This window comes from Giraffa tippelskirchi, chromosome 6 (genome assembly GCF_054371585.1).
Source record: "Giraffa tippelskirchi isolate mGirTip1 chromosome 6, T2T-mGirTip1v1.2.pri, whole genome shotgun sequence".
NCBI lineage: Eukaryota > Metazoa > Chordata > Mammalia > Artiodactyla > Giraffidae > Giraffa > Giraffa tippelskirchi.
The window spans coordinates 55,034,444-55,059,073 of NC_137280.1; the positions used below are offsets into that span (position 1 = coordinate 55,034,444).

A 24,630-nucleotide genomic window follows, 5' to 3' on the forward strand; every position below is an offset into this window, starting at 1 on the left:
CAGAATGGCGAGGGGTGAGGAAACAAAGTAAAAAGACAATTCAGTCCTTGCAGATGTCCCCCAGAATGGCGAGCCTCAGGCTGGGGATGTGTAAGATTCATTTCCTTAGAGTCCTTCACAGGTGAGTGGTTTAGGTTATCGCCCTGAAGCCGGCCATTATGTATGTTCGTGATAACAAACAAGGGTTAAATTCACAGAAGTAGATCCAGTGTAAATTTAAAATTAACTCTTCTTGGTTACAAGCTGGCTCTATTACCGGGAATCCCTAATTAATGTCTGTGGAGAAATCGCCCAATTGAGGGGTTGGGTGTTGACTGTAAAAGCAAACCATCCTCCTGACATGCACATATGTTAATGCACTATTGTAGACGTTCAGGGTAGTCATTACTGAGTTGTCACTAGCCCATTAATTATCCAGGATACTGTATTTAGCTTTACTCTGGTAAATCTTTTTTAATTGCCTAGCATACATTACAGAGCATCTTTATTTAACTCTGTTTATGTTTATGCCTTTTCCGATAGCTCATTAAGTACTATCGGAATCTTCAGTGAGATTTGACACGCCCTTCTGTGCATTCATTTCACTCACTCATTCCATTGCATCTTAAAGTTCTGTATATTTTTCAAGTCCACCCCTTGCTCACATTTTCTTTTCTCTGCCTCTGAAGGGTGCAGGCAACTTCCTTCTCCACTATTTTCAGACTGCAATTCAATATTTCCCACTGCTGAAAGGTACCTGTTTGAAAATACGTATTAATATCTAAATGTGTCCCTGGAGCCTCTGTTCACCAATAGAATAGAGTCCGGATTCCTTAGGAACGTACCCAAGGCCCTAGCTCGATCAGCCCCAAGCTCACAACTCATCCACTAACTTTCTTTCCCTCCTGCTTTCCATTTCAGTTCTTTACAAACAGGGCATGAAATGCCTTTGTCCCTTCTTTGGTTTCTGCCTGGAACTCTCCCAGGTTCTGAGAAATGGAACACTTCCTGCCATGTCAGTAAAGAAGGATGTCACAGCCATCAGCAAATGCAGCCAGAGAGCCCTGTGGGAACCCAGGAAGCAGAAGAACAGCTGCCATCTAGCAGCCATCAGACGGCAGCCATTCCCCGCGAGGGACGCTCAGGACGTGAAAACAGGATACTGGCCCCAAATAACTGAGGTGCATATCAAAGGAATGATTTCAGTGAGCCCAGACCCTTGCATCTTCCCATACGTAGACAAGCATTAAATTCCTTAATTTGACACGTCTGGTTTTAATTAACAAAAATCTCTTGATGTTCAGATTAGTTGTCCTTTATTAACATAACTTCTATATGTACTGGCTCCTCCCCTCGCCTCGTCAGAGTAGTACTCTCAAGGTTACTTGAGATGATGCCTCCTGGAATTAAGTTCTAAAAGTTCCCACTGAAAAAGTTGCATGTATTGTTTTTCAGTCAACGGTTCCATTCAAATGTTACTCCTTCATGGAATCTTCTGGACAGGTCCCTCATCTCCCCACCACACAGTTCTCCCCAACAATCCTGTTCCTACCATTGTCAATGCTGCATGACTCTCTGAAGTGTAAACAGGTATAAATGAGACAGTCTCTTGCCAGACAGTGAACTCCTTGAGATCAGGGAGTGTGTTCCATTCATCTTGGGGTGCCCAGAGCCTACCCAGGGTGAATGGTTAAGAAATGTTTACTGAATGATTAAATGAAGGAGTTTCACTCCAGACTATCTCAGTTTAATTACATCATGTCTGTTCTTTCCAGCATATCTTCACCTACATAACAGCATGACTAGGAGTACCAGTTCAGTTCCATTGCCCAGTCGTGTCCAACTTTTGGCGACTGCATGGACTGCAGCATACCAGGATTCCCTGGCCTTCACCATCTCCCAGAGTTTGTACAAACTCATGTTCATCAAGTCGGTGATGCCATCCAACCATCTCATTCTCTATCGTCCCCTTCTCCTGTCTTCAGTCTTTCCCAGCATCAGGGTCTTTTCTAATGAGTCAGCTCTTCCCATCAGGTGGCCAACGTATTGGAGCTTCAGCTTCAGCATCAGTCCTTCCAATGAATATTCAGGACTGATTTAATTTAGGATTGACTGGTTTGATCTTGCAGTCCAAGGGACTCACAAGAGTATTCTTCAACACACAGTTCAAAAGCCTCAATTCTTCAGCACTCAGCTTTCTTTATGATCCAACTCACATTCATACATGACTACTGGAAAAACCACAGCTTTGACTAGACAGACCTTTGTTGGCAAAGTAATGTCTCTGCTTTTTAATGTGCTCTCTAGGTTGGTCATAGCTTTTCTTCCAAGGAGCAAATGTCTTTTAATTTCATGGGTGCAGTCACCATCTGCAGTGATTTTGGAGCCCAAGAAACTAAAGCGAAAAGCAAAGGAGAAAAGGAAAGATATATTCATCTGAATGCAGAGTTCCAAAGGATAGCAAGGAGAGATAAGAAAGCCTTCCTAAGTGATCAATGCAAAGAAATAGAGGAAAACAATAGAATGGGAAAGACTAGAGGTCTCTTCAGGAACATTAGAGACACCAAGGGAACATTTCATGCATAGATGGGTACAATAAAGGACAGAAAGAGTATGGATCTAACAGAAGCAGAAGATATTAAGAAGAGGTGGCAAGCAGAAACAGAAGAACTATACAAAAAAGATCTTAATGACCCAGATAACCACAATAGTATAATCACTCACCTAGAGCCAGACATCCTGGAGTGTGAAGTCAAGTGGGCCTTAGAAAACATCACTACGAACAAAGGTAGTGGGGGTGATGGAATTCCAGCTGAGCCATTTCAAATCCTAAGATGATGCTGTGAAACTGCTGCACTCAATATGCCAGCAAATTTGGACAGCTCAGCAGTGGCCACAGGACTGGAAAAGGTCAGTTTATTCCAATCTCAAAGGAAGGCAATGCCAAAGAATGTTAAAACTACCACATAATTGCACTCATCTCACACGCTAGCAAAGTATTGCTCAAAATTCTCCAAGCCATGCTTCAACAGTACATGAACTGTGAACTTCCAGATGTTGAAGCTGGATTTAGAAAAGGCAGAGGAACCAGAGATCAAATTGCCAACATCCATTTGATCATAGAAAAGGCAAGAGAATTCTAGAAAAACATCTACTTCTGCTTCATTGACTACATTAAAGCCTTTGACTGTGTGAATCACAACAAACTGCGGAAAATTTGTAAAGAGAGGGGAATACTAGACCACCTTACCTGCCTCCTGAGAAATCTGTGTGCAGGTCAAGAAGCAGCAGTTAAAACTGGACATGGAACAATGGACTGGTTCCAAACTGGGAAAGGAGTACGTCAAGGCTGTATATTGTCATCCTGCTTATTTAGCTTATATGCAGAGTACATCATGCAAAATGCTGGGCTGGATGAAGCACAAGCTAGAATCAAGATTGCCGGGAGAAATATCATTAACCCCAGATATGCAGATGACACCACCCTTATGGCAGAAAGCAAAGAGGACCTAAAGAGTCTCTTGATGAAAGTGAAAGAGAAGAATGAAAACCTGGCTTAAAACTCAACCTTCAAAAAACTAAGATCATGGCATCTGGTCCTATCACTTCATGGCAAATAGATGTGGAAACAATGGAAACAGTGACAGACTTTGTTTTCTTGATTAGGAGTATATGAGGGGGAAAATCATAGGGAAAATAAGTATAGCATAGATATGTATCTATACACATATATATAGATGTGGAAAAAACCCTGAGGCTGGGAAATCCTGAGGGCAAGAGGAGAAGGGGGAAGCAGAGAATGATATGGTTGGATGGCATCACTGACACAATGGACATGAGTTTTAGCAAACTCTGGGAGATACGGGAGGAGCCTGATGTGTTGCAGTCCATGGGGCTGCAAAGAGTCAGACATGAGTTAGCAACTGAACAACAATAGATACGCATGATTCTTAGAACATACTGCTTGGGATTAAAGAAATAAAAAAGTAAGTCAGAACTCACTTAATGTCATGAATATTAGAAGCATACTTGAAAATTATTCTCTGTGGAAAAACTATGCTTTCCAAAGATGCCATTGAACTAAAAAGAAGCATGACATTGTGTATTTTTCATGGAATGTCACCAAATAATACAAATAATAGCGAGCAGATTGCAGTTGGCAAGCCCTTCCAAAGCAAGTCATATCCACTTGGGCGGGGGGCATCTTTTGAGAATGTTTTTGATACTTAGAAATGAATATTTGGAATTGCTTTTTCAAAGACTAGCTGTGTCTGATTCTGAAAATTTTGAATTGTGTGCATTTGAGAGTGAATTTTTGAGCACTTGCATATGCCAGAGTTGGTCCTCTGAGACAGGTCTTAGGAGCCGATTTTGAAATTGTGTCACACAGATGTAAATCCTGCTGGTCTCAGAGAGAGAGACGTGACTGATAGCGAGGCTTGCCTTGTGCGGTTGTAGTTGAATTCATAATTTATGAACATATGTGGGGTAGAATGCTGGCATATGCAAAGCATGACTGCATGCACAATGAGGATAAAAATACAGGTTAATTGCAGACTATTCACATGGGACTGCAGCCTGCTTAGTCTTCTTTAGTGTCACTCATTTCCCAATGGAAACAATGTGTTTCTTACCAGTAGATATCAAATGAAAGTGACCCATCTTGGATAAAACAGATCCTCAGTCTCTGTGTTTGCAGTTTGGTGTGAAATACTAATCCTAGGAGTAGTTTATCAGAAACCTAGCCCATGTTAATAAAACATGCATATTGTTCCCCATGTGGATATTTAATAAGGTGTATAAAGCATTGAGATGCTTCATTTAGATACCATATTTCATAGAACTATAGAGCTGGGAGGGATTTTGGAAATGACCTGATGTAATCCCCAACCCACTGCTTTGTAGTTGAGGAGTTCTCAGTCAAGTCAAGACTCAAATCTGACCTCAGAGGAAAATCCCACTGTTGACCTGAACTAATTCCCACTGATGTCACAGTACAGTTGAGTTCACTGCAGTTTTCAGCACAGTTGCTAGTCTGAAAGGTCAGGAAATGCTTCTCCAAGCAATTCTCTTGGATTGATCTTATAAGATATAGTGGGACAAGCATTCAGAAGCTGAAGTTGAGAACGTGAGCACAGGCACTTGCTGCTGGGGAACTGTGTGACCTCGGGCAAATCCCTTGCTTCTCTGAACCTTAGTGGGTTCATGTTCACATGGAAACGATCATAATTCCTGCCTTGAGAAGCTGGTGAGAAGACTGGGTGGTAAATAGGCATGGATGTGCTTGGCAAGGTGTTGAGTTGGCCAAAGAGTTCATTCAAGTTTTCCCATATGATGTCATGAAAAACCTGAATGAATTTTCTGGGCAATCCAACTACCATGGCACTTACAAAGATTTAGTCCTTATTGTCATCATCAAATACTATTTATTAAAATATCAAAGAAGAACAGCAGGTTGCTGGGATTTAAACAAGGCAGAAAGCAGGGAAAACCATGGGGCTGAACCTACATTATGGCTTTATCTCCTAAAGAGCCAGTTTTCACCAGCAGGCAAGCTTATTTGCAAAACCCATTAAGTCAACCTGCCTTACCGGTGAAATAGTCACTGTCTTTTCCCTGGTTGTTGTTGTTGTTGTTCAGTCACTAAGTCATGTCCCACTCTTTGTGACCCCATGGACTGCAGCCTGCCAGGCTCCTCTGTCCTCCACTATCTCCTAGAGTTTGCTCAAACCCATGTCCATTGAGTTGATGATGCCATCCAACCACCTCATCCTCTGTCACTCCCTTCTCCTCCTGCCCTCAATCTTTCCCAGCATCAGGGTCTTTTCCAATGACTCAGGTCTTTGCATCAGGTGGCAACTTCTGTAAATTCTAATAATTTCCCTGGTGACTTCTAGCAAATTCTTATCTTCGTATTTTGGATTTATTCTCTTCTCACTCTGCAAGAATGAGCTCTCGCATCATCTACAGCAGCTCTATCCAATAGAAACACAATGCAGGTCAGGTCTGTAATTTTAATTTTCTTGTAGTCACATTTAAAAAATAAAAAAGGCCACAGGTGAAGTTAATTTTAGCGATATATTTTATTTAACCCAACATATCCAAAATGTTATCAGCTCAATATGTAATCCATATGAAAGTTATTAATGAGATAGTTATCATCCTTTTTTTTCACACTAAGTGCTCAAAACTTCCTGTATATTTAACACTGACAGCATACCTCTTTTGGGAATAACTACATATTGACGGTCATGTGTAGGCAATAGTAGGTAATGGCTACTATGTTGGAAAGACATGCAGGTCTAGAGCCTGGCAGGGTGACCATGCCTACTGATAAAGCAGACTGAGAGAAATTAACTTAGTAACTCTCCACAGAAACACTTAAGAACACTGAACGAAACAATCACATCCTGGCATAGAGATGGGGAGGGAACACTGGCAACAGAAATGACAGCCTAGCAACACCAGTTGTTGTTCGAAAGGGAAATCAGAAAACCATTGCTTGGAAAAGAAGACTTTCTGGGAAGGTCATCTTTTACTATTTTGTTTAAAGGGCAATAAGGAAACTGATCACACATCTACACAAATGTACATTTTATAAGGTGCCATTCTCATTGCTTATCCCACAACACAGGCACTGACATATTTTGTCATATTGTTGATGCTATAGTGTTCACTTAGGAAGACAAATAGTAAGGCAGGATATCAGGCTGACCATCATCACATTTCTTCCCATGATATAGCCTGCCTGGGGGCCTCATGGGTCGTAGTGAGCTTGGTCCTCAGAAGCCTTTCCACATCATTTGCTGAATATAATATACCCTTCTAACTTCTAGCTAGGATCTGGTCTTGTCTGGCTGGGTTCCCAATTCATCTCCTTTTTCCCTCCCTTGATTCCTCTTTCCTGTGTGGATGAAGAGGCTCCATCAGACTAAAAGCTGAGGAGAGATGCCCAGAACCTGACATCCCAATCCACTATCCCTGATACCCACTGATGGGATGTCCTTCAGTTTTATTCTTTGAAGCCCAGCTGTCATGGTTAGCTTGTGTGATGACCTTGACCTCAGAGTCTCACCTCCCTTTACTATTATCAAGTATGTTTTGGTCCTTAGATTCTCAGGTTGCTAATATGTTCCCTGTTGTGAGGACCTGCCCAGGCCTTGGCCCTCTGTGAGCTCACTTCTAGCCAACTTCTGACCTGTGTGATAATCCAGGACTCAGGTCAAAGTCGCTCAGACTGCAGACCCTGTTGGTGCTCTCAGTCTCAAGTTGATCTCATAAACCTAAGCATATCCCAGCTGGAGCTTTTGCCTTCTTGGCTCCTAGAACAAATTCATTTAAAGGAAGCTTGGCCTGGCTGGTGAAGCTTTGCTGTGATATTGTATATTGTATTTTGTATATTGTATTGCTGTGATATTGTATATTGGGTCAGTGAAATTTTCCCACTCCTACAATCTGAGGATGAATTTTTAATGGAGAATAAAATTCTCCATTTTCATTCATTTCTCTCATAGCTATATTTTTCTTCCTGTAACTAATCAATGCATACTCTACTGAAAACATTCCCCTACTTCTATTAGCAGATCAGAGAAAGGGGTGAATAACAGTTTCCAGAGAATTTGAACGTACTTCCTTAATAAAAACTTAAAGTTTCCTCCCTCTTATTCATTTTATTCTGGTATTTTATTTATCCAGTTTTTATTGAAACAGTTGATTTACAATGCTGTGTTAGTTTTGGTATACAGCAAAACAATTCAGTTATACATATAAATATATTTATGGTTTATTACAGGACATTTAATATAGTTTCCTGTGCTATACAGGAGGACTTTGTTGTTTATCTTTTTTATATGTAGTCGTTTGCATCTTCTAATGCCAAATCCCTAATTTATGCCTCTCCCCTTTCCCCTTTGGTAACTATAAGTTTGCTTTCTATGTTTGTTTCTGTTTTGTAAATAAGTTTATTCATTTCATATTTTAGATTCCACATATAAATGATAAAGATAGGTATTAGCATGTGTGTGCTCAGTAGCTCAGTATTGTCTGACTCTTTGTGACCCCATGGACTATAACCGCCGGGTGCCTCTGTCCATGGAATTTTCCAGGCAAGAATACTGGAGTGGGTTGCCATTTCCTTCTCCAGAGGATCTTCCCAATCCAGGGATCGAATCTGTGTCTCTTGTGCCTCCTGCATTGGCAGGTGGATTCTTTACCACTGTGCCACCTGGGAAGCCCAGATATTAGTATATCCTTAAGTTATTGTAATGATTTACTTTTCAGAAGTAGGAACACAACTAACACTTAGGCTTTCACTGGGATGTTGTTATATCACTTAGAACTCAAAATTTTCAAACCCAATCATCACCAATCAAATCAGGAAAATCCCATAGGATATCTGTGACTGTCATTCTTAATGGTAGAACATCCCCTGGAAATCTGAAACCTATGGGATATCCTTCCTAATTTATGTGATAATAACAGACTCAAGTACTAAAGCTCACTTTGGAGAGTCTTCGAGAATTAACCTACATTTTAAAAAATGATTGTTATTCATTTTACTTTAGTAAAACAGTAATGAGCTGAAGACTCTATCAAGAGGAAAGAAGCCTTTCCAAATCCTTTCCCTTGCTTTCATAAAGGATCATTTCTTCCTTGTTACTGTTACATTGATGCAGTGATTATGCCATGAACTAGTGATGGAAGTGATGAGGGACCATTTTGTTACTGTTACTGCCACAATGGCTGCCTTTGTGTTGAGTATTGACTCTCTGCTACTGAAAAAAGACCAGAAAAGTAGAGAATTCAGTTCAAAACTGAAATCTTTATTCATAATCATTATCTGAGCAGCAGAAAGAAAAATCAGAGTGCTATTTACACGGATGAAATCTCCGAAGCTAGGGGTTCAGAAAGGTGACTTTATCCTTCTTAAATAATATACTTGATGGGAAGTCAAATCAAAGTCATCTTAAGGCTTTTTAGACTCATATTCACTGTAGAGCCTACTTTTTCTATATATGCTTGCTTTTGATTGACTAATCCTCACCCACCCACACACTGCCCACTGCTCTGTTTATGTAGAAAGCTTCCCCTGACACGAAAACAGGGCATGTACATAAATTAAGCAAAAGAAGTAGAACTGATTCAGTCTACTTATGAATCATGAAAAGGAGAAAACAGTTTGACATACTTCAGAAAATTTTTAAACAGATGCTTAAGAAAAAAATTTTTTAATGTAAAAATCTGAAATGTCGTGAGGTTGAAAACTGCAGTGTCATGACAGATCTGTAGCATCCTAAAGATCCAGGTGATCCCCAGCTGGGAAGGGTTAAAGGGTGGATCTCTGCTTTGAGCAGAATGGAATACAGGCCTGTTTTTCATCAGCTGCGGGCCTGGATACAGTCTCTTTGTATAAAGTTTAATTCAATTTCCAGCATATTAAATCAGTGACAGTGTAACCCAGGACAAGCTTTTAATTTAAAAGCAAATCTAGTTCTGACAACAGCCTTCTCGTTGATATAATGGACAGTTCTTTTTAAGCCTGTGAAGCATTGTTCCTATTTGCTAATCGCAGCCCTCCAGCTGTGTGGACCTCACCGCATGAAACACAGAAGGAATTCTGGCTTCCCAAGTCTATATGGCACATCTCTTAGAATCGGTGATATGGAACACTTTGAACGTCAGCTTCAAATACTTAGATATGGGCTTTAATGAAAATGGTTTAATTTCATTAGAAAAGTTGGAAATGATACAAAATAAGTTGCATTATACAATTAAGCTTAAGATTCTCTCTCCATGTGCTAAGTAATACCAGTTCCTGGGTTTCGGATGTGAATATTGTCAACTGTGGAAAGCCCCTTGCAGGTCCCCTTTGACCCACTTAAACAACACCATAGTGATGACCTGAGAACACATGTTCTGGTGCATATACTCTGGGACTGGATAAGCAAAAAAGAATTTATAATAAGAGGGTGTATATTCAGTCATGTCTGACTCTTTGCGACCCCATGGACTGTAGCCCACTAGGCTCCTCTGTCTGTGGGATTTTTCTGGCAAGAACACTGGAGTGAGGTGTCATTTTCTCCCCCAGGGGATCTTCGCAACCCTGGATTGAACCTGCTTCTCTTGCATCTCCTGCATTGGCAGGTGGATTCTTTACCACTAGCATCATCTGGGAAGCCCATAATAGAGCAAGATCTATATTTCAAAAGAATATAAAGGCCAATTTTTAAAGACTTCTGTTTAATATCTACAAAAAGTAGACTTCTGCATATGGACCACATTTGGAGACTTCCAAAACACTGTTTTTGAGGCTCAGTGTATGTTTAATGGAACTTTGATGAAAATGTGAGCCATATTGTACTTTCTTGTGCTGCAGGAGTGTGAAGTCAAGGGGGACGGCAAAGATACGGATTCTCAATAGGCTTTCCATTCTTTTTTCTACATTTGCTTCTTTTTTGTCCTCCTTCTCTACTTTTCAAGGATGGGGTTTAAAAAAATTAATGCACATTTAAGTTACTTAAAGTGACAGAGTTTTAAACATGAAAAGAATCTTAGATATTACTTTTATTGTAATATAATTGCTTTACAATGCGGTGTTAATTTCTCCTGTGCAGCAAAGTGAATCAGCAATATTATGTATGTATATCCCCTCACCCGTGAGTGTCCCTCCCCTCTCCCCTCCATATTATTTTTGACCAATCATATCATACAAGTAGAAAACTAAGACCCAGAAGGAGGAAACCAAAGGAAGATGTAAACTAGTGGTGCCATTGGCAGGTGCTGTCCCATGTAACCCAGGACAGTAGGTGACCACCTGGGGTCTGAGCTACTGAGTGGCCCCATCATCTCTTCCGACTGCCCATTTAGTCCAATTCCCCAAAGGCAGCTTGCCCTTCCAAATAAGATCCATCACTGATATTCTAACTATGCCCTCTCCCTTCATCTTCATCTTAGGGTTAGAAAAGATCTAACGGTGTCCTCAGACCACCTCTTGCCTCTAGGGGATCCGTGGACTGATTCATTTCCATTTTAATCCAACTTTTCTTCCCCTTGCAATCAGTAATCATGTGAGTTCTGTACATATACTGGACATGGAAGCAACATTTCATGGTTGTAAGAATTACGGTGATGATGGTGGTGGAGGCTATAATAGTAGAAGCTACAGTCTTTCTTGGAGTAGACAAACAGGGACACCAAAAATACCAAACATCATTCTGTATAAAGCATACCCTCAGAAGGTCAAGTGTAGGTAAGAATTAAGTGAAAAATATCCATCCCAAAGTGTCCGCAGTCTGACTTTTCTATCAGCAAGAACAGGACAGTGAAGATGGGCTTCTAGCTGCATCTTTATCAGAGGATAGCCAGCATTTTGTCAAATTCAACCCCACTTCCCTAGCACTGGTAATCTACAAAAGGGCTGGGCAATTTGTTACATTGCACCTTTTCTGATTCACTGTAGCATTAGAAACCCAGAAGCAAGAAGGCAGGAAGTGCAGCTACACTCTTACAAAGAAGAAATAACAACCCCTCGGCTTCATTCACAGATGAGCAAATATTTGCTGGACGTGTATTCCTATACAAGTTAAGTCCCACAGTGACTAGAGTAACTGTACCATTCGCCTTCCTGACCAGACATGCTAACTGGAAGGGAGTCACATGGTATGGTGGTCAGAATTACACATGCCATTCAAGAGAACGTTTCCTGTTGAGAATTATTGAATGTTTTTTCCCTTGAAATTTATCAACATATTTCAACTGTTTTATAAGATTATACCTGATAAGCACTTTCTTATGACTAGTACCACAATGCACCTTTTATTTGATAGTGCGTTAGAGTAATAAACCCAATTCTAATTCCTTGTCTTGCTTCCATCAGCTTAGAATGTGTTCAAATTCTAAACCAAGTCAAAGAAATGTGCTCATCACGTTAGCCCGTGATTCCATAGAAAGGGAAATTATTCTATTTATCTGTTATTCAGTGGCTGGTGCTATTTAACCTCATAGGTACACTGTTCCATTCAAACTGTAAAAAATAAAGAACATATTTAATAGAAGTCATGTGTTTGGGTATTCGAACATTAAGGAATTTTTTTGTAAATGACTGAAGAAAGACCTTCAAAGTTACTGACCCAAGAATTGTGGACACTGTTCAAAAATGATAGCACCCATTTGTATAGATATTACTTTCAACTGCTCTGTGAAAATAGACTGCAATTTCATAAGTATAATGTTTTTTTACCCTTGTAAGTGTATAGCTCAAGTGAATGGAAAAATTACAACTTTTGCATTTATTACAAAGATATTTATATCTGTGTAGTCTTTTATTTTTCTGTATCTCTCCCACCTCAATATTGAATTCTAGCCTAGGATCTGTGCAGAGCTACATGACCTAAAGAGGGAACATTCAAAACTCTGTCTCAATTTTTACATTGAAATTGCAAAATGAAAGCAAAATGAAAGTATTACCTCAAAGATGAATCTGAGGATTACATAAGAAAGAAAACATGGAAACTCCCTGAAAATTGAAGTGTTCTCCAAATATAATGAACAATGTTCTATGGATTTCAATAAGGTGAAGCCCACTGTATCTTAAGGAAAAATCTATTTAAAAAGTAACACACAACAAACTTTTGCCAAGAACTTACTTTAGTATAAATACAGTTAATTTCAGCCAAGCCTTTTTTCTGAAAAAACAACTCTTGCATGAAAATTACAACTCTTGCTCCAATTACATCCACACTGAATCCTTTAAAATCAATGAACTTTTATGAATGAAAGAGATACAATCCAGTTACAGAGGAATTGATGACATATCCTCTGAACATTTCAACTGTTTGCCCCTCCTTGAATAAAACAAGGTTTGAACAGTTTTCAACAGTCCTCACCCTTATAATCCTTCAATGGTTTCTCAATGCCTTCAGAATAAAAACTAAATTTATTTCATTGTCTGGCCCATATTTGCCTCCAGCTACTATCTTCACCTCCAGCTACTATCTCACAATTACTCTCTGTTCAAAACACACTTAACCTGCCGTGTTATTTCTTGCCTCTCTGCCCTTACACAGAATTATATCCAAGACTCCACAGCCAACAGCCCACTTTATTCAGATAGTAGATCTTCCCACCAAAACCTCTGCTCAAGCATCTGCACCAGAGTCTTACTTGAACCACTAAAGTGGATTGAGCTTCCTATTTCTATCAGTGCTTATTTTCCTGTATTGAAATTGTCTGTTTACTATTCCATCTTCCTCAGTCAGACAGTAGATTTCTTGAAAGAAGATGTGTATTTTGTTCATTTTGGAGAGATAAGTAACTAGCATAGTGCCTTGCATACAGCAAGTACTCAACACAGATTGAGAAATTAATATGCAGTAGACAGAACACAGACATAAGGGAAATGACCATTCCATTAACTCGGGAAAGGGCACCAATCTTGCATGACCTACATCAGAATTCAGAACTAACTCAGAATCAATAAAGTACTTTTTCAGTAGTCGAAGCTGTACCCAATATGCTACTTTCTTACCCATTCCTTATCTCTAGAACTTTTCATCATTGACAAAGCACTTTGCGCTTGTTCACAGACATTATGCCTTTTAGTCATGAATGCCACTACAAGATCATGTTTCTCAGCTGGGTTTTAGTGCAACAGCCTCAGCATGTCCAAGTGGTGTGAGAAGAGAAACACTGGGCAGACACTCTGCACTCCAGCCTCTATTCTGCCATTGAACCACTGTGTGTTATTAGGGAAACACCCCAACTTGTCTAAACTTAACTCTCTCTTGAACTTTGCCAACCTTGTGTGTGTGTGTGTGCGCGCATGTGCACGCATGCTCAGTCACAAAGTTGTGTTCAACTCTTTGCAACCCCATGGACTGTAGCCCACCAGGCTCCTCTGTCCTTGGGATTCTCCAGGCAAGAATACTGGAATATGTGGCCATTTCCTTCTTTGGGGGATCTTTCCGATCCAGGGATCGAACAACCTGCGTCTTCTGCATTGGCAAGCAGATTCTTTCCCACCAAGCCACTTGGGAAGCCCTTGCCAACCTTAGTGAAGGCAGACTGTCATTTTTATACACTGTTGTCCTTATTATCCAAATTGGCATTTGGCGGTAGCTAACTGAACCATGAAGTGAACAGACTTTAGGGTAAGACAGGGCTGATTTTGACTTCAAGATACATCACATAATAGCTGGGTCATCTTGTGCCAGTTAGTTAATCTCTCTGAGCCAGTTTTCTCCAATATATATAGAGGTACTAATGATTAGACAAGATGAGTACAAAAATATTTGTAGATTTTAAAAGAAAAAAGTACCATGTAAAAACTCTTGTTAATATGATTCTTGTTTGGCCAGAACAATGTTTCACAAAGAGCTCTGTACGCCACATGATTACAAGGATTTAATAGATGTGCCTTTAAAAAGTTATTGACAATTTCACAACAGCTTAGTAAGCAAAGGCTCAGAGAAGTTCTACTGTGAAGAGATCTGCTTAATTCTGTTTAACCCACCATTTTCCCATGAACTTGAACATGGAACTCATGCCAACACCTGGTGGGGATCAAGCATGAGAAACCCAAGAAAGCTGTTCTTCCATCAGGTGACCCGCACGATGAGATACTCAGAAACAAAAACCAAAATGGTAAAAATATTCCCCATTCTACCATCCACTGAGTTATCATTTGGAACGTGCCTATTTGCTAGAAAACAATGAAATACATACGCAGCTACACATGTACATGTGTAGGAGAAATTCAGGTCAAATTTTAAGAGTAAGTCATAAATTCTAAAGGAGGAAGACTTCTCAATATAACTGATCACAGGTCTCATGAGGACTAAAAGCTGTTCTGATTGGGCATTTCTGATTCCCACAGGTTGAGCTGCACTCTTAGTAGCTTCTGGGATCATATGACATGAACACAAAAGAAAAGTACTTCCTCATTCATTCACAGGCACAGTCCTTTAAAGTCACAATTGCTCTCTTCACATGGTAGCAAAAATTCACTTCATTATTTCAATGGTTCTTTCCCAGTATCAACTCCTGCGACTTTAAAAGCTGCCATTAATTTCTCATTAGCAAACTTTAATTAAAATGAACATGTATCATTGCTTTCAGCAGTTGCATTTGTAATAAATGTATGAGTACATGCAAATCTTGTCCAAAATGTTTCAAATAGCTATTTCTGAACAAGCAAACACTTTGATGGTTTTTCAAAGGATTTTGTCTACAGAGAGCTTTTAGAATCTGGCCCTTACCTAAAATAACTTGAATTCCATGCAAATACAATGGACAGTTACCAACCTAGCTAAAATCTATTTTATTGATCTTAGAAAGTAGCAGGTTTAAAATAGGAGTAATGACCTCTTAGCTTTGAACCATTCACACCTTGGTGTTTCTGCAACTTTTGTGTAAAATGCACTGAAAATAGAAGCTAGAAAGAACATAGAGATGCTCCTAATTTAAGGAACCATGGCAATTAAAGATAATTGTCTAATATAACAACCTGAGATGAACTGCACTTCAGCAGTTATGCATCCATACCATCAAGTTCTATGCAAATATTCTACACCCAGAGAAGTTGAAACAATTCAGAATGCATCTGAGTGTTAAATTCCATGAACTCTCTGACCCTATTTTAATTTCCTACATTAAGCTAAAGTTTGTGATTCTGTTTTTTTTTTGTTTTTTTGCTTTGCTTTTAACATTATCAGGAGAAAATGAGGTTGAGTCTGAGATCATGCTTCCACCAAGTTACCCCAAGTTACCGTCCTCCAAATATTTTAACCGGAATCCAAGAACAGTTAAGATTAGACAACTCACATATGAATTATTAAATGATTATTCTGAATAAGTAGACAAATATCTAAAAACATTTCCAGTATACTTCTTCCCAAATGACCACATGTTAGCAGAATAAACTTCTGAGCCTTTGTAGAAAACATTGTAGAAATGTTTAGCAAAAATGAACCCTATGTGCCCATAGTTTCTCTAAGGGTTGGGGTGGTTAATGCATTTGTCTTACAGTCGGTGATTTTCCTTCTGAATTGAACCTTACCCATTCTGCCCCACTCCCCATAGCTTTGCTTATGGCCAGTTGACCGAGTAGCTATGGTCTCACTGAGATGTGTCTGGGAGGCCCTTTTCTTTTCCTAATTATTTCTCACTCTCTGCATTTTATGTGCTGAGATATTCAACATCATTTTTCAATTGGGAAAATGTTTGGTCCAGAAGGTCCAGTAAAAACAACTAGAATTTGATACTTGATTTTTCATAAAGTATCAGTTGGTAAGAAACATAGATAGTTCTTCAGTTAATGGAACTGAGAAGTGTTTGTATTCTTTACATAAATCTAGAAATTTTAAAGGTAAAAGAGAGTGATTTTCAAATCCTGCGTGAAGTTTGCAGAAGTTAACAAACGGAACGTTAAGCTTCAAATACCACATTATCAGATTAAAACTGCTAATCTTATGAATCCCAGCCACTAAACAATTTCAGTAATTATATCAAGAATTTGAGTTCTTCATCAGACTTGAAGGCACCAAGCTATCTTTGCAGTAGTCAACCATGGGAAATAACAGTTATCACATTTCAGTGACTTTCTAAAAAGTCCTTTAAATCCAAAGTATGGAGGTTTCCAACACGAATTTGTCTGACTGCAAATCATATAGCACTGTTCCAGGTAGTATCTGCTTGGAAAAAGAAAAAGTTTCTCAATTTGAAAGGTCACTATCTATGCAATGCTTAGCCTGCTTTACAAAGCAATTGTCCTGGAAAAGGTTGAAAAATTATCATACATGCTCTTCTCAATGAAAACACTATACAGTTCACCATAAAAAAAGGGATATTTTCAGTTCTGTTCCACAAATTCTCTGAGTTGTTTCCACACAGGATAACTTAGCATAGTTAATGACTTGTAGGTTTTTTTTTCTTTACTCACAAAAATAACTACAAATGAAATCGTAAAGGACACTAGCATAGCAGAATGTAGCCCCATACCAGTGCACTTGTGAGGAAGTTTCCTCATTTTACTTATACTTACTAAGCTGTTTAATTTTTTTAAAGGGGGGGAGGGGAGAAAAAGCCCCCAAAGCAAAACACTAGGATGTTAGCATTTAAATTCTTCAACACCAAGAATTTTTGTAGCTGTAAAATAACACTTCAAAAAGCCATCAAAAACATACAAATTTCAGAGAAACGTGTTCCTGAGCAGATTGTTTCATTATATTCCTAAATCCAGGCAGTGACATCTCCAATGATGATTCCCTCTGCCCAAAGGAACCATATTCTAATTTGTACTCCAGTTTGTAAGTGGAAGGGGTAAAGTGTAAAGAGTTGGCATATCAGATGATAAGCAGAAAAGCAAGTCAGTGAAGATGCCAAGTTTGATCAAAGTTTACAAGGTGCACCATCCATTTCCAAGGGTTCTTAGTTCTCCAAGAAATCAGATATGGAGATGTTGCAAGATAATCAGGAAGTGCACCATTAGAATAAGTCTCAGTCCAATAAAGTGTACTTGCTCCTATGTGGAGATGGTTATAAATACAGATATAGATATAGACAGTCTCCAGAAGAGACAAGTGTGTCCCTACTAAGCTCTCTACTTGAAGTACTTCTCTAGCGGTGATCATTAAAATGTGGCTACTTTTGAACAGCAACAACTCCCATCTAACTAGAACCAGCAGATTCTTCTCAGGGAACAAAAGAAGCCATCCAAATTGCAACATACATCTCAAATCCAACAGAATTAAACAGGAATTTTTTTTTAGAAGATGTAGTCGGAATCCTCTCCTCCTCACTGAAACAGTATGAAACAGTATCTCTAAAAATGTGTGAGGGGTGTTGAGGGAGGGTGGTAGTGTATAGAGAGAGAAGCTAGTGAAGCAGAGGGAAGACGGAAGGGATGGGGTGCTCAAGCCACTTAGTTGCCCTTCCCTTGCTTCCCACTTCCCTCCACCCTAGGTTCTGATTGCAAATTTTAAAATGCAAAACCCAGTTTTAAAAACAAACAAACAAACAAAACAAAAAAACCCAGCAAGAGTGTAACTACGGTTACCACCAAGGCAACCCTAAACGGGTCTCGTCAAAAGCAAAGCGGTGGGCATGTGGTAGCGGCAGCCAGTCCCCGTCCCCCCACCCCTGGTACGGTACCTCCAGAACTGCCCAAGCTGCAAGATGTGGGTGAGTGACTGCAGGAGCCAGATGCAGAAGGAACAGGACGCAGACCTGGGTTTGCCACCGGCCCGGGCGGCCCCACTGCTGTTGCTGCCGCTGTTGGTGGCGGCGACGTGGCCCTTGCCGGCGCTGGACGCCTGCCTCTGCGGCGTGGAGGGGCGAGCCTCGCCTTCCGCGGCCGCGGCCCCGCCGCCCACCGCGGTCTTGCCCTCAGCCCCCGGCTGCGCGCAGCCGGCGGCGGCCGCGGCGCTGTCCTCGGTGCTGAAATCGTGCACGAACCAGCGGAAGCTGAACACCTGCACCGAGAGCGAGCCGAGCACCACGAAGAAGAGCGTGAGCCCGAACCACCAGCGCTGGCCGCGCAAGTAGTAGTCCACGGCGAGCCAGATGTCCGTGCCCACGTCCGCGAAGTACACGGCCACGGCCGCCAGGATCCAGAGGCAGTCCCACAGCGAGTAGCGCCGCTGCTCCGGCCCCAGGCGCAGGCACAGCGCCGCCGAGCCCGGCCCGGAGCCGCCGCCCGGGCCACCCGGGCCCCCGGAGCCGCCGCCCGAACCGCCGCTCCCGGCGCAGCAGCAGCAGCAGCAGCAGCGCGAGCCGTCCGGGCAGCAGGCGCCCCCGGCTGCCTCCTCGTCCTCGGCCCCCGACCCCGACGGCAGGCCGGGCGCCAGTCCCTGCACCGAGCCCGAGTGGTCCGAGTTCTGCAGCGGGGTGAACGCCACGTCGCTGCCCTTCTTCATCTTCAGCCTCCCGTCTGACTTAGCGGCCATGATGCCTCCAGCGCGGAGGAGCGCCCTCCTTTATGTGGCACCTTTCCGCGCTGTCTCCTCCTCCCGCCACCTCCTCGCCGCGCCCCGGCTTCCCTCCCGGCGCGGCTCCCCTCCTCCTGCCCCTGCGCCGGCTCGCCCGCCGGGCTGGGCGCTGGGCCGGGCTAGCGGCGCGCCCGGAGCCGGCAGGAGCGCCGCCTGGCTGCCTGCGCGGAGCCAAGCTGCTCGCGGCGCCCGGCGCGCGCCCCGGCCCGCCGCCCGCGCCCCTCGCCGTCCCGGCCCCGCGGCTGCCGCCCGAGCCGCCGCCGCCGCCAGCAGCAGGAGCAGCAGCGGCCGCCGCGGCGCTCCTCGGACCTGCACATTCCTCTCCTCCCCTCGCGCGCGCTCCCTCCTCCCGCTTCCTCGCCTCCACCAGCTGACTCCGAGCGAGAGGATGACCTCATCCTTCTCTTCCAGCTGCCGCCGCTCCCGCCCCGGCTGCTCGGGAGGGGCGAGGGAGGAGGAGGGCCCCGGAGGAGGGGCCGCGGCCGGGAAGCGCGGCGGGATGGGGATGGGGATGGGGGTGGGGGCGGCGAGTCCCCGGGGCCCGGAGGATTGATGGAGAGAGACGGTCGAGGGTCCCGGCTCACGGGATTGCGGAGACCGCGGGGTGGATTTGACCGACCCCGGGGAGGGGCGGGAGGTCGCGGAGAGAGGAGCGGTCCCCGCGTACAGCCTGCGCGGAGGTCGGCGGAGAGTGGGGACGGCGGGTGTGGCACGGCGCGGGGCTCTTTGTGTTCTGTTCTGAGCTACGGAGATCTGGAGAAGGGCTGGGTGTGCAGCCGGGGACGACGAGTGTTGGGAGACTGGGCTCGATTCGGACACCAAGGCCCCGAAAGCCGACAGCGGCAGTGGGTGTGCCCGGCCGGGGAGAGCCGGCGAAGGCGCGGAGGACCGACGGGTCCGCAGGGAGCCCCTCGGGGAAGGAGCGCGCGGCCCGATGGCTCCGGCTTCTCCGGGGAGGCCGGGCGCCCAGGCTCGGGAAGAGGCGGAGGCGGCTCGGATGCCCTCCTCCGCCCAGGCCCGCGCCGCCCGGCCGGTACCTCCGCGCCCTCCGCAGCCGGGAAGCGAACAAGCCGGGAGGAGCGGTGGACTGGCGGGCCAGGCGGCGGTCCCTGGCCGCGTCCTCCTGCAGGTGGGAAGCGCCGCACCCCTGGAGGCGGCTCCAGGCTCCGCGGGCGGAGGGGCGGGGCGGCAGCCGTGGGTAACGGGGCCCTGCCCGCGGGAGAGGAGTGGCGGAGCCCGGAGCTGACGCCACCTCCCCGGTCCAGAGGAGAATTACCTGCTCTTAAAGCGACAGGAGTTTCAGGCTTGTGTAGTCCCGCCACTCCAGAAACGACTGGAATAAATTAAATCTGTGATCACCATGTTATTACATTAACAGATATAGAGAATAGGAAAATTGAAAAGACTCTTGGAAATGCAGTCGATGTAGGGTTCCGCGCCCCTTTTTTGATAAGAAAACTTAGTCTGATTCGTCTCACTTAACTTTTGCAAACGTAAGAGAAGGGGACTGTAATTCTTAAATTATACGGTGACTCACATGTTTTAAGCCCAGAGGGAAGTGAGGCAACACGTGTTACCCCGCCACGAAGAGCACCAGCGTGGTCTTCTAAATCTGGAGGCAAAACCTCACACCCTCGCGCTAACTTGCAGACACCAGGCTCAGTCTGAACTAGTATGTGCGCCGTTCTTAATTGGTAACATTATGAAGGAGATGTGCACACATTGCTCTGCAAGTAGAAACAGCCGCCCCAGACGTCTCCTGCTACAGTTATCTGCTATTTGAGCACCAACCTGATCAAAGTGGGATTTGCCCACCCTCGCCCTTTGTTCTTATAGACTGGTGCCTGCCCCGGGTCCCCTTATGGTGAACTTTGCCTGACAGTCTGGCAGGAGGGTGTTGGGCCCAAGAGCCCATAAACATTACCTGGCATGTACAAATCCAGTATTTCTATCACAAGGCATGGCCAAATGGGGAATGAGGGTCAATGCAGGACCACGGAGCCATTTAGATGGCCAAGCAAAGGGTATGTTTTAACTTTAAAACTGGTCCCTCTCGGAGACTTCCTGGTGGTCCCGTAGCTAAGACTCCATGCTCCCAATTCAGGGTTCAGGGAACCAGATCCCACCTGCCTCAACTAAGAGTTTGCATGCTGCAACTAAAACAATTAAAAAATAAAAGACCCTACACCACGAAGAAGAACCTGCCTGTGGCAACTAAGATCCAGTGCAGCCAAATAAATAAATATTTTTTTAAAAAATTAGACCCTCTTGAAGTAGGACCATCCCTTTTATTTATTTATTTTTTTAAAACACCCCAGTTCTTTTTCCCCAAGGTCCAAATCTTAAGAGTGCATCTCTAGGGCACTACAGCTGATCCTTGTGCCAAAGCACTGGGGAGAGGAATGATCTCTTAGGTAACTGGGTCCTGAGGGATAAGGTATATTCTAAGTCAAGTGCAAGGCCTTACATTGCACCAGGTATGAAAAACCAGCAGAGGAGCTGATGTTTGAAGGTCTGGACCTGCCTCAAGTGTCCTCTAGAGAAGGGATGTTTCTTATTCAGTTGTATTCTCTGCCTCTAGCATAGCGTCTGCACAGACGATTCACTCAATAAACATTCGCTGAATGAATGCATGGATTTATAGGAAAAAAAAAAACTTTCCACAACAGAAAGAATGCTGCATTCTGTACTAATGTTCCCATGGAAACAGGAATTAGGAGACTTATCCTGTTAGGTTCTAAAAAAGAAATAACTAGTAATACTTTCCTTATTAGTACATTTATTCAAAATCGTTTAGTTTTTTTTTAACCTTCTGTCAGAACAATCTCTGGAAAGTGGTGGAAGTCAATGGTAAGAGTACATGAGTTGGAGGTCAGAGTAGGAGGCTTTGCCTCTTACTGGCCTCACAATCTGGGCAAATCACTCAATACACAGGATTAATATGAGGACTAGATGAAATAATGCATATTACTGTGCTTTGCGTACAATAGTGTTCTTAAGAATCTCTTACCTCCTAAGCATATTACTCACATCTCAGAATTAGGGTTCTAGAATCACCTGCTGTATTGTCATCACTGCATCTGCCAAGGCACATGGATATATAGGTCAGAAGCTCAGAATTTAGACTCAGAGGTGTCCTGAGTCATATTATTTAACTCCCCCCACCACCCCGGCCCTCAGGTTCATCATTTGTAAACTAGGGATGATGACAATCTCTAGCCTCCAGTGTTGTTGCCAGGAATAAATAAAATGATGCAGGCAAACTCTTTGACACCATATCCTGCACTCACAATCCACAAAGTTCAGTTAATATTTTTCATGTTTCTTCTACCCCTTCATGTTTTCTGGTTTAACTCCAAAACTTTACATTGAGCTAGTCAACTCTCCCTCAAATAAGCTTTCTTCAGAGCACAGCTGTTGGACCCCCTGCATCAGAATCAGATGATTCTTAATACGAATTCCTGGCCTGTCAATGCTGTGATCCCCTCTCCTTCAGTGGTCTTGTCTTCCATCCTACCTAAGAGGCCCTTCCTTGTTTTTATAACCTAAACCACGCCATCACTCAACAGCTTCATAAACTCAGTTTCAAGCATTCTGCTCTGACTGATTTCTCGTAAATGGTCAGGTCAGTCCCTTCAGTGCCCATGGACTCAATTCTGCCAGGCTTTCATGTCCCTTAACCCCTTCACGCCCTCACCTTTCTCCTTGCCCAGCTTAAATCCCATGGTCAATCCCCATTAGCAGTTTCTGGAACACATCCCCATTTCTGTGGTCGCTCAACATCAACGTGGCTTCAGCCCTCCTCTGACTTCATGTCTGAGCCTGTGCAACTGGCTGTGTCTGGAGAAAGGGTGGCCATGGTGACCAGCTCCCATAGATGTGAGCCTGTGAACCTGAAGGAAGCCTAGGGCTGCTCAGCGATCACATGGGGTCCTCTCAGTCCACTGGTGTCCTACACTCTGTTTTTTGGCTGCACTGGGTCTTTGTTGCGACACAAGAGCTTTTCTAACAGTGGCATGCGGGCTTAGTTGCTCCTTGGCATGTGGGATCTTAGTTCCCTGACCAGGTATCAAACCCACATCCCCTGCGTTGGAAGGCAGATTCTTAACCACAGGGCCACCAGGGAAGTCCCTGTCCTACACTTTCAAATTATTGTTTCTTTTCTTCTTTTTCCTTCTCCAACTTTTAACACCTCCTGCATCCTTACTCTCAGCTAATGACTCTGCTTCCCACATCACTGAGAACAATGAGGTGACCACAACAGAACAGAACCCCCAAAGCTCCCAGCACCTCCCCTGACCTCCGGCCAGCATCTGTACCCATATGCTCTTGCCTCCCCAAGGGGATCCCCTCACTTGTTCTCCAGCTTCCGTCCCCTCCCTGCTCAAGAGCACTATTCAACACTAATTTCCATGATCATCAGTTTTCCCTCTCTTCTGGATTACCACCATTCCATTCAAACACACTCTTATTTCACTAGTTAAGAAACAAAGCCAGCCAAAAACACTAAAACAGAACAAAAACATTTCCTTTGATTCCAGTTCCCTTTCTAGCTACCACTGCATGTCTCTGAAACCTTTTACGACAAACTTCTTCTCGAGTTGCCTAACCTGGCTTTCTTCAATTCCTGTTCACCTGTCCTCTTGAATGCACTCAAATAAACCAACAACCACTGAAACTGCTCTCACCAAGTCGGAGGCCACCTCTTCCCACTTCACTAAGCATCTCAGCCTGCATCTTAACCTGAACACTTCAGCAGCATTTGCCCTAGTTGATCACTCCCTGCTCATTGAAATGTGTCCTTCTCTTGGCTTTCACTACACCATACACTCTTCTTTCTGCTCTCTCCAAGCAGGCTCAGCTAATTCTGGGTCCTTTGCTAATTCTTTATCTTTTCTTCTGTCTTTATATAGTTTCAGTTCTCACATCTTCCGCTATCTACTCTTGCTCCCTCAATCACTTCATGAAATCTTATGTTTTAAAATGCCACCCATATGCCAATGACTCTCATATTTATTTCTCCAGGATGGAGATTCTTTTCCCATATAGGTCATTATAGAGTCTTGAGAAGAGTCCCCTGTGCTATACAGTAGGTCCTTAAAATAAAAGACATGGTCGATTTTCCATTTTAGAGTGACCATTCTGGTAACAGAGCAGAGAGGTAAGGAATTTTGTACAAGACTCTTGGTGATTTGTGATGGTCCACCAGCACACCACATATACTCTGTGACCAGAGCCAAACGTTTCTGACATATTAGCAGGAATTTGATAAATACTCTGGGACACTTCACTCATTTCACTTCTGGGACAAGTTTCCCAAACAAGCTGTCTGCACCTGTTCAGACATTAGAACTACAAGAGTGGCTTTCAAAAGGCTAGAGCTGCAAAAGCATAGAGACTTCTGAAATGCGAAAAAAAAAATCAACAAAAAAGGACTTTTATACAAAATTTAGAGCAACACTAAGAAATTTAAATATTAGAAGTCAATTGAGGAAGGATCAGATAAGTGCTGAGGGATGCAATTACCAAGAATGGTGAGAGGAATTTAGAGGGTTGAATTGCCTAAATATTTTAATTTTCAGATTGGCATAGCAACCCAGGCTGAGTAAAAGAAATAGAATGGGATGCAATTTAGTGTTTGGAATGAAGTATCTCCAAAGCTTAGGAC

The 24,630-nt window shown here is 43.2% G+C and overlaps 1 protein-coding gene across 1 annotated transcript in view; it reads right to left on the bottom strand.

Moving 5' to 3' along the window:
• Positions 1 to 18,920, bottom strand: part of XKR4 (XK related 4) — a 299,743-nt gene extending 280,823 nt beyond the window's left edge. The window contains exon 1 of the mRNA XM_081505109.1: positions 18,127 to 18,920. Coding sequence (XP_081361235.1) covers positions 18,127 to 18,920 — 794 coding nt within the window. The remainder of the gene's footprint in view (positions 1 to 18,126) is intronic.
• Between the last annotated feature and the right edge of the window lie 5,710 nt (positions 18,921 to 24,630).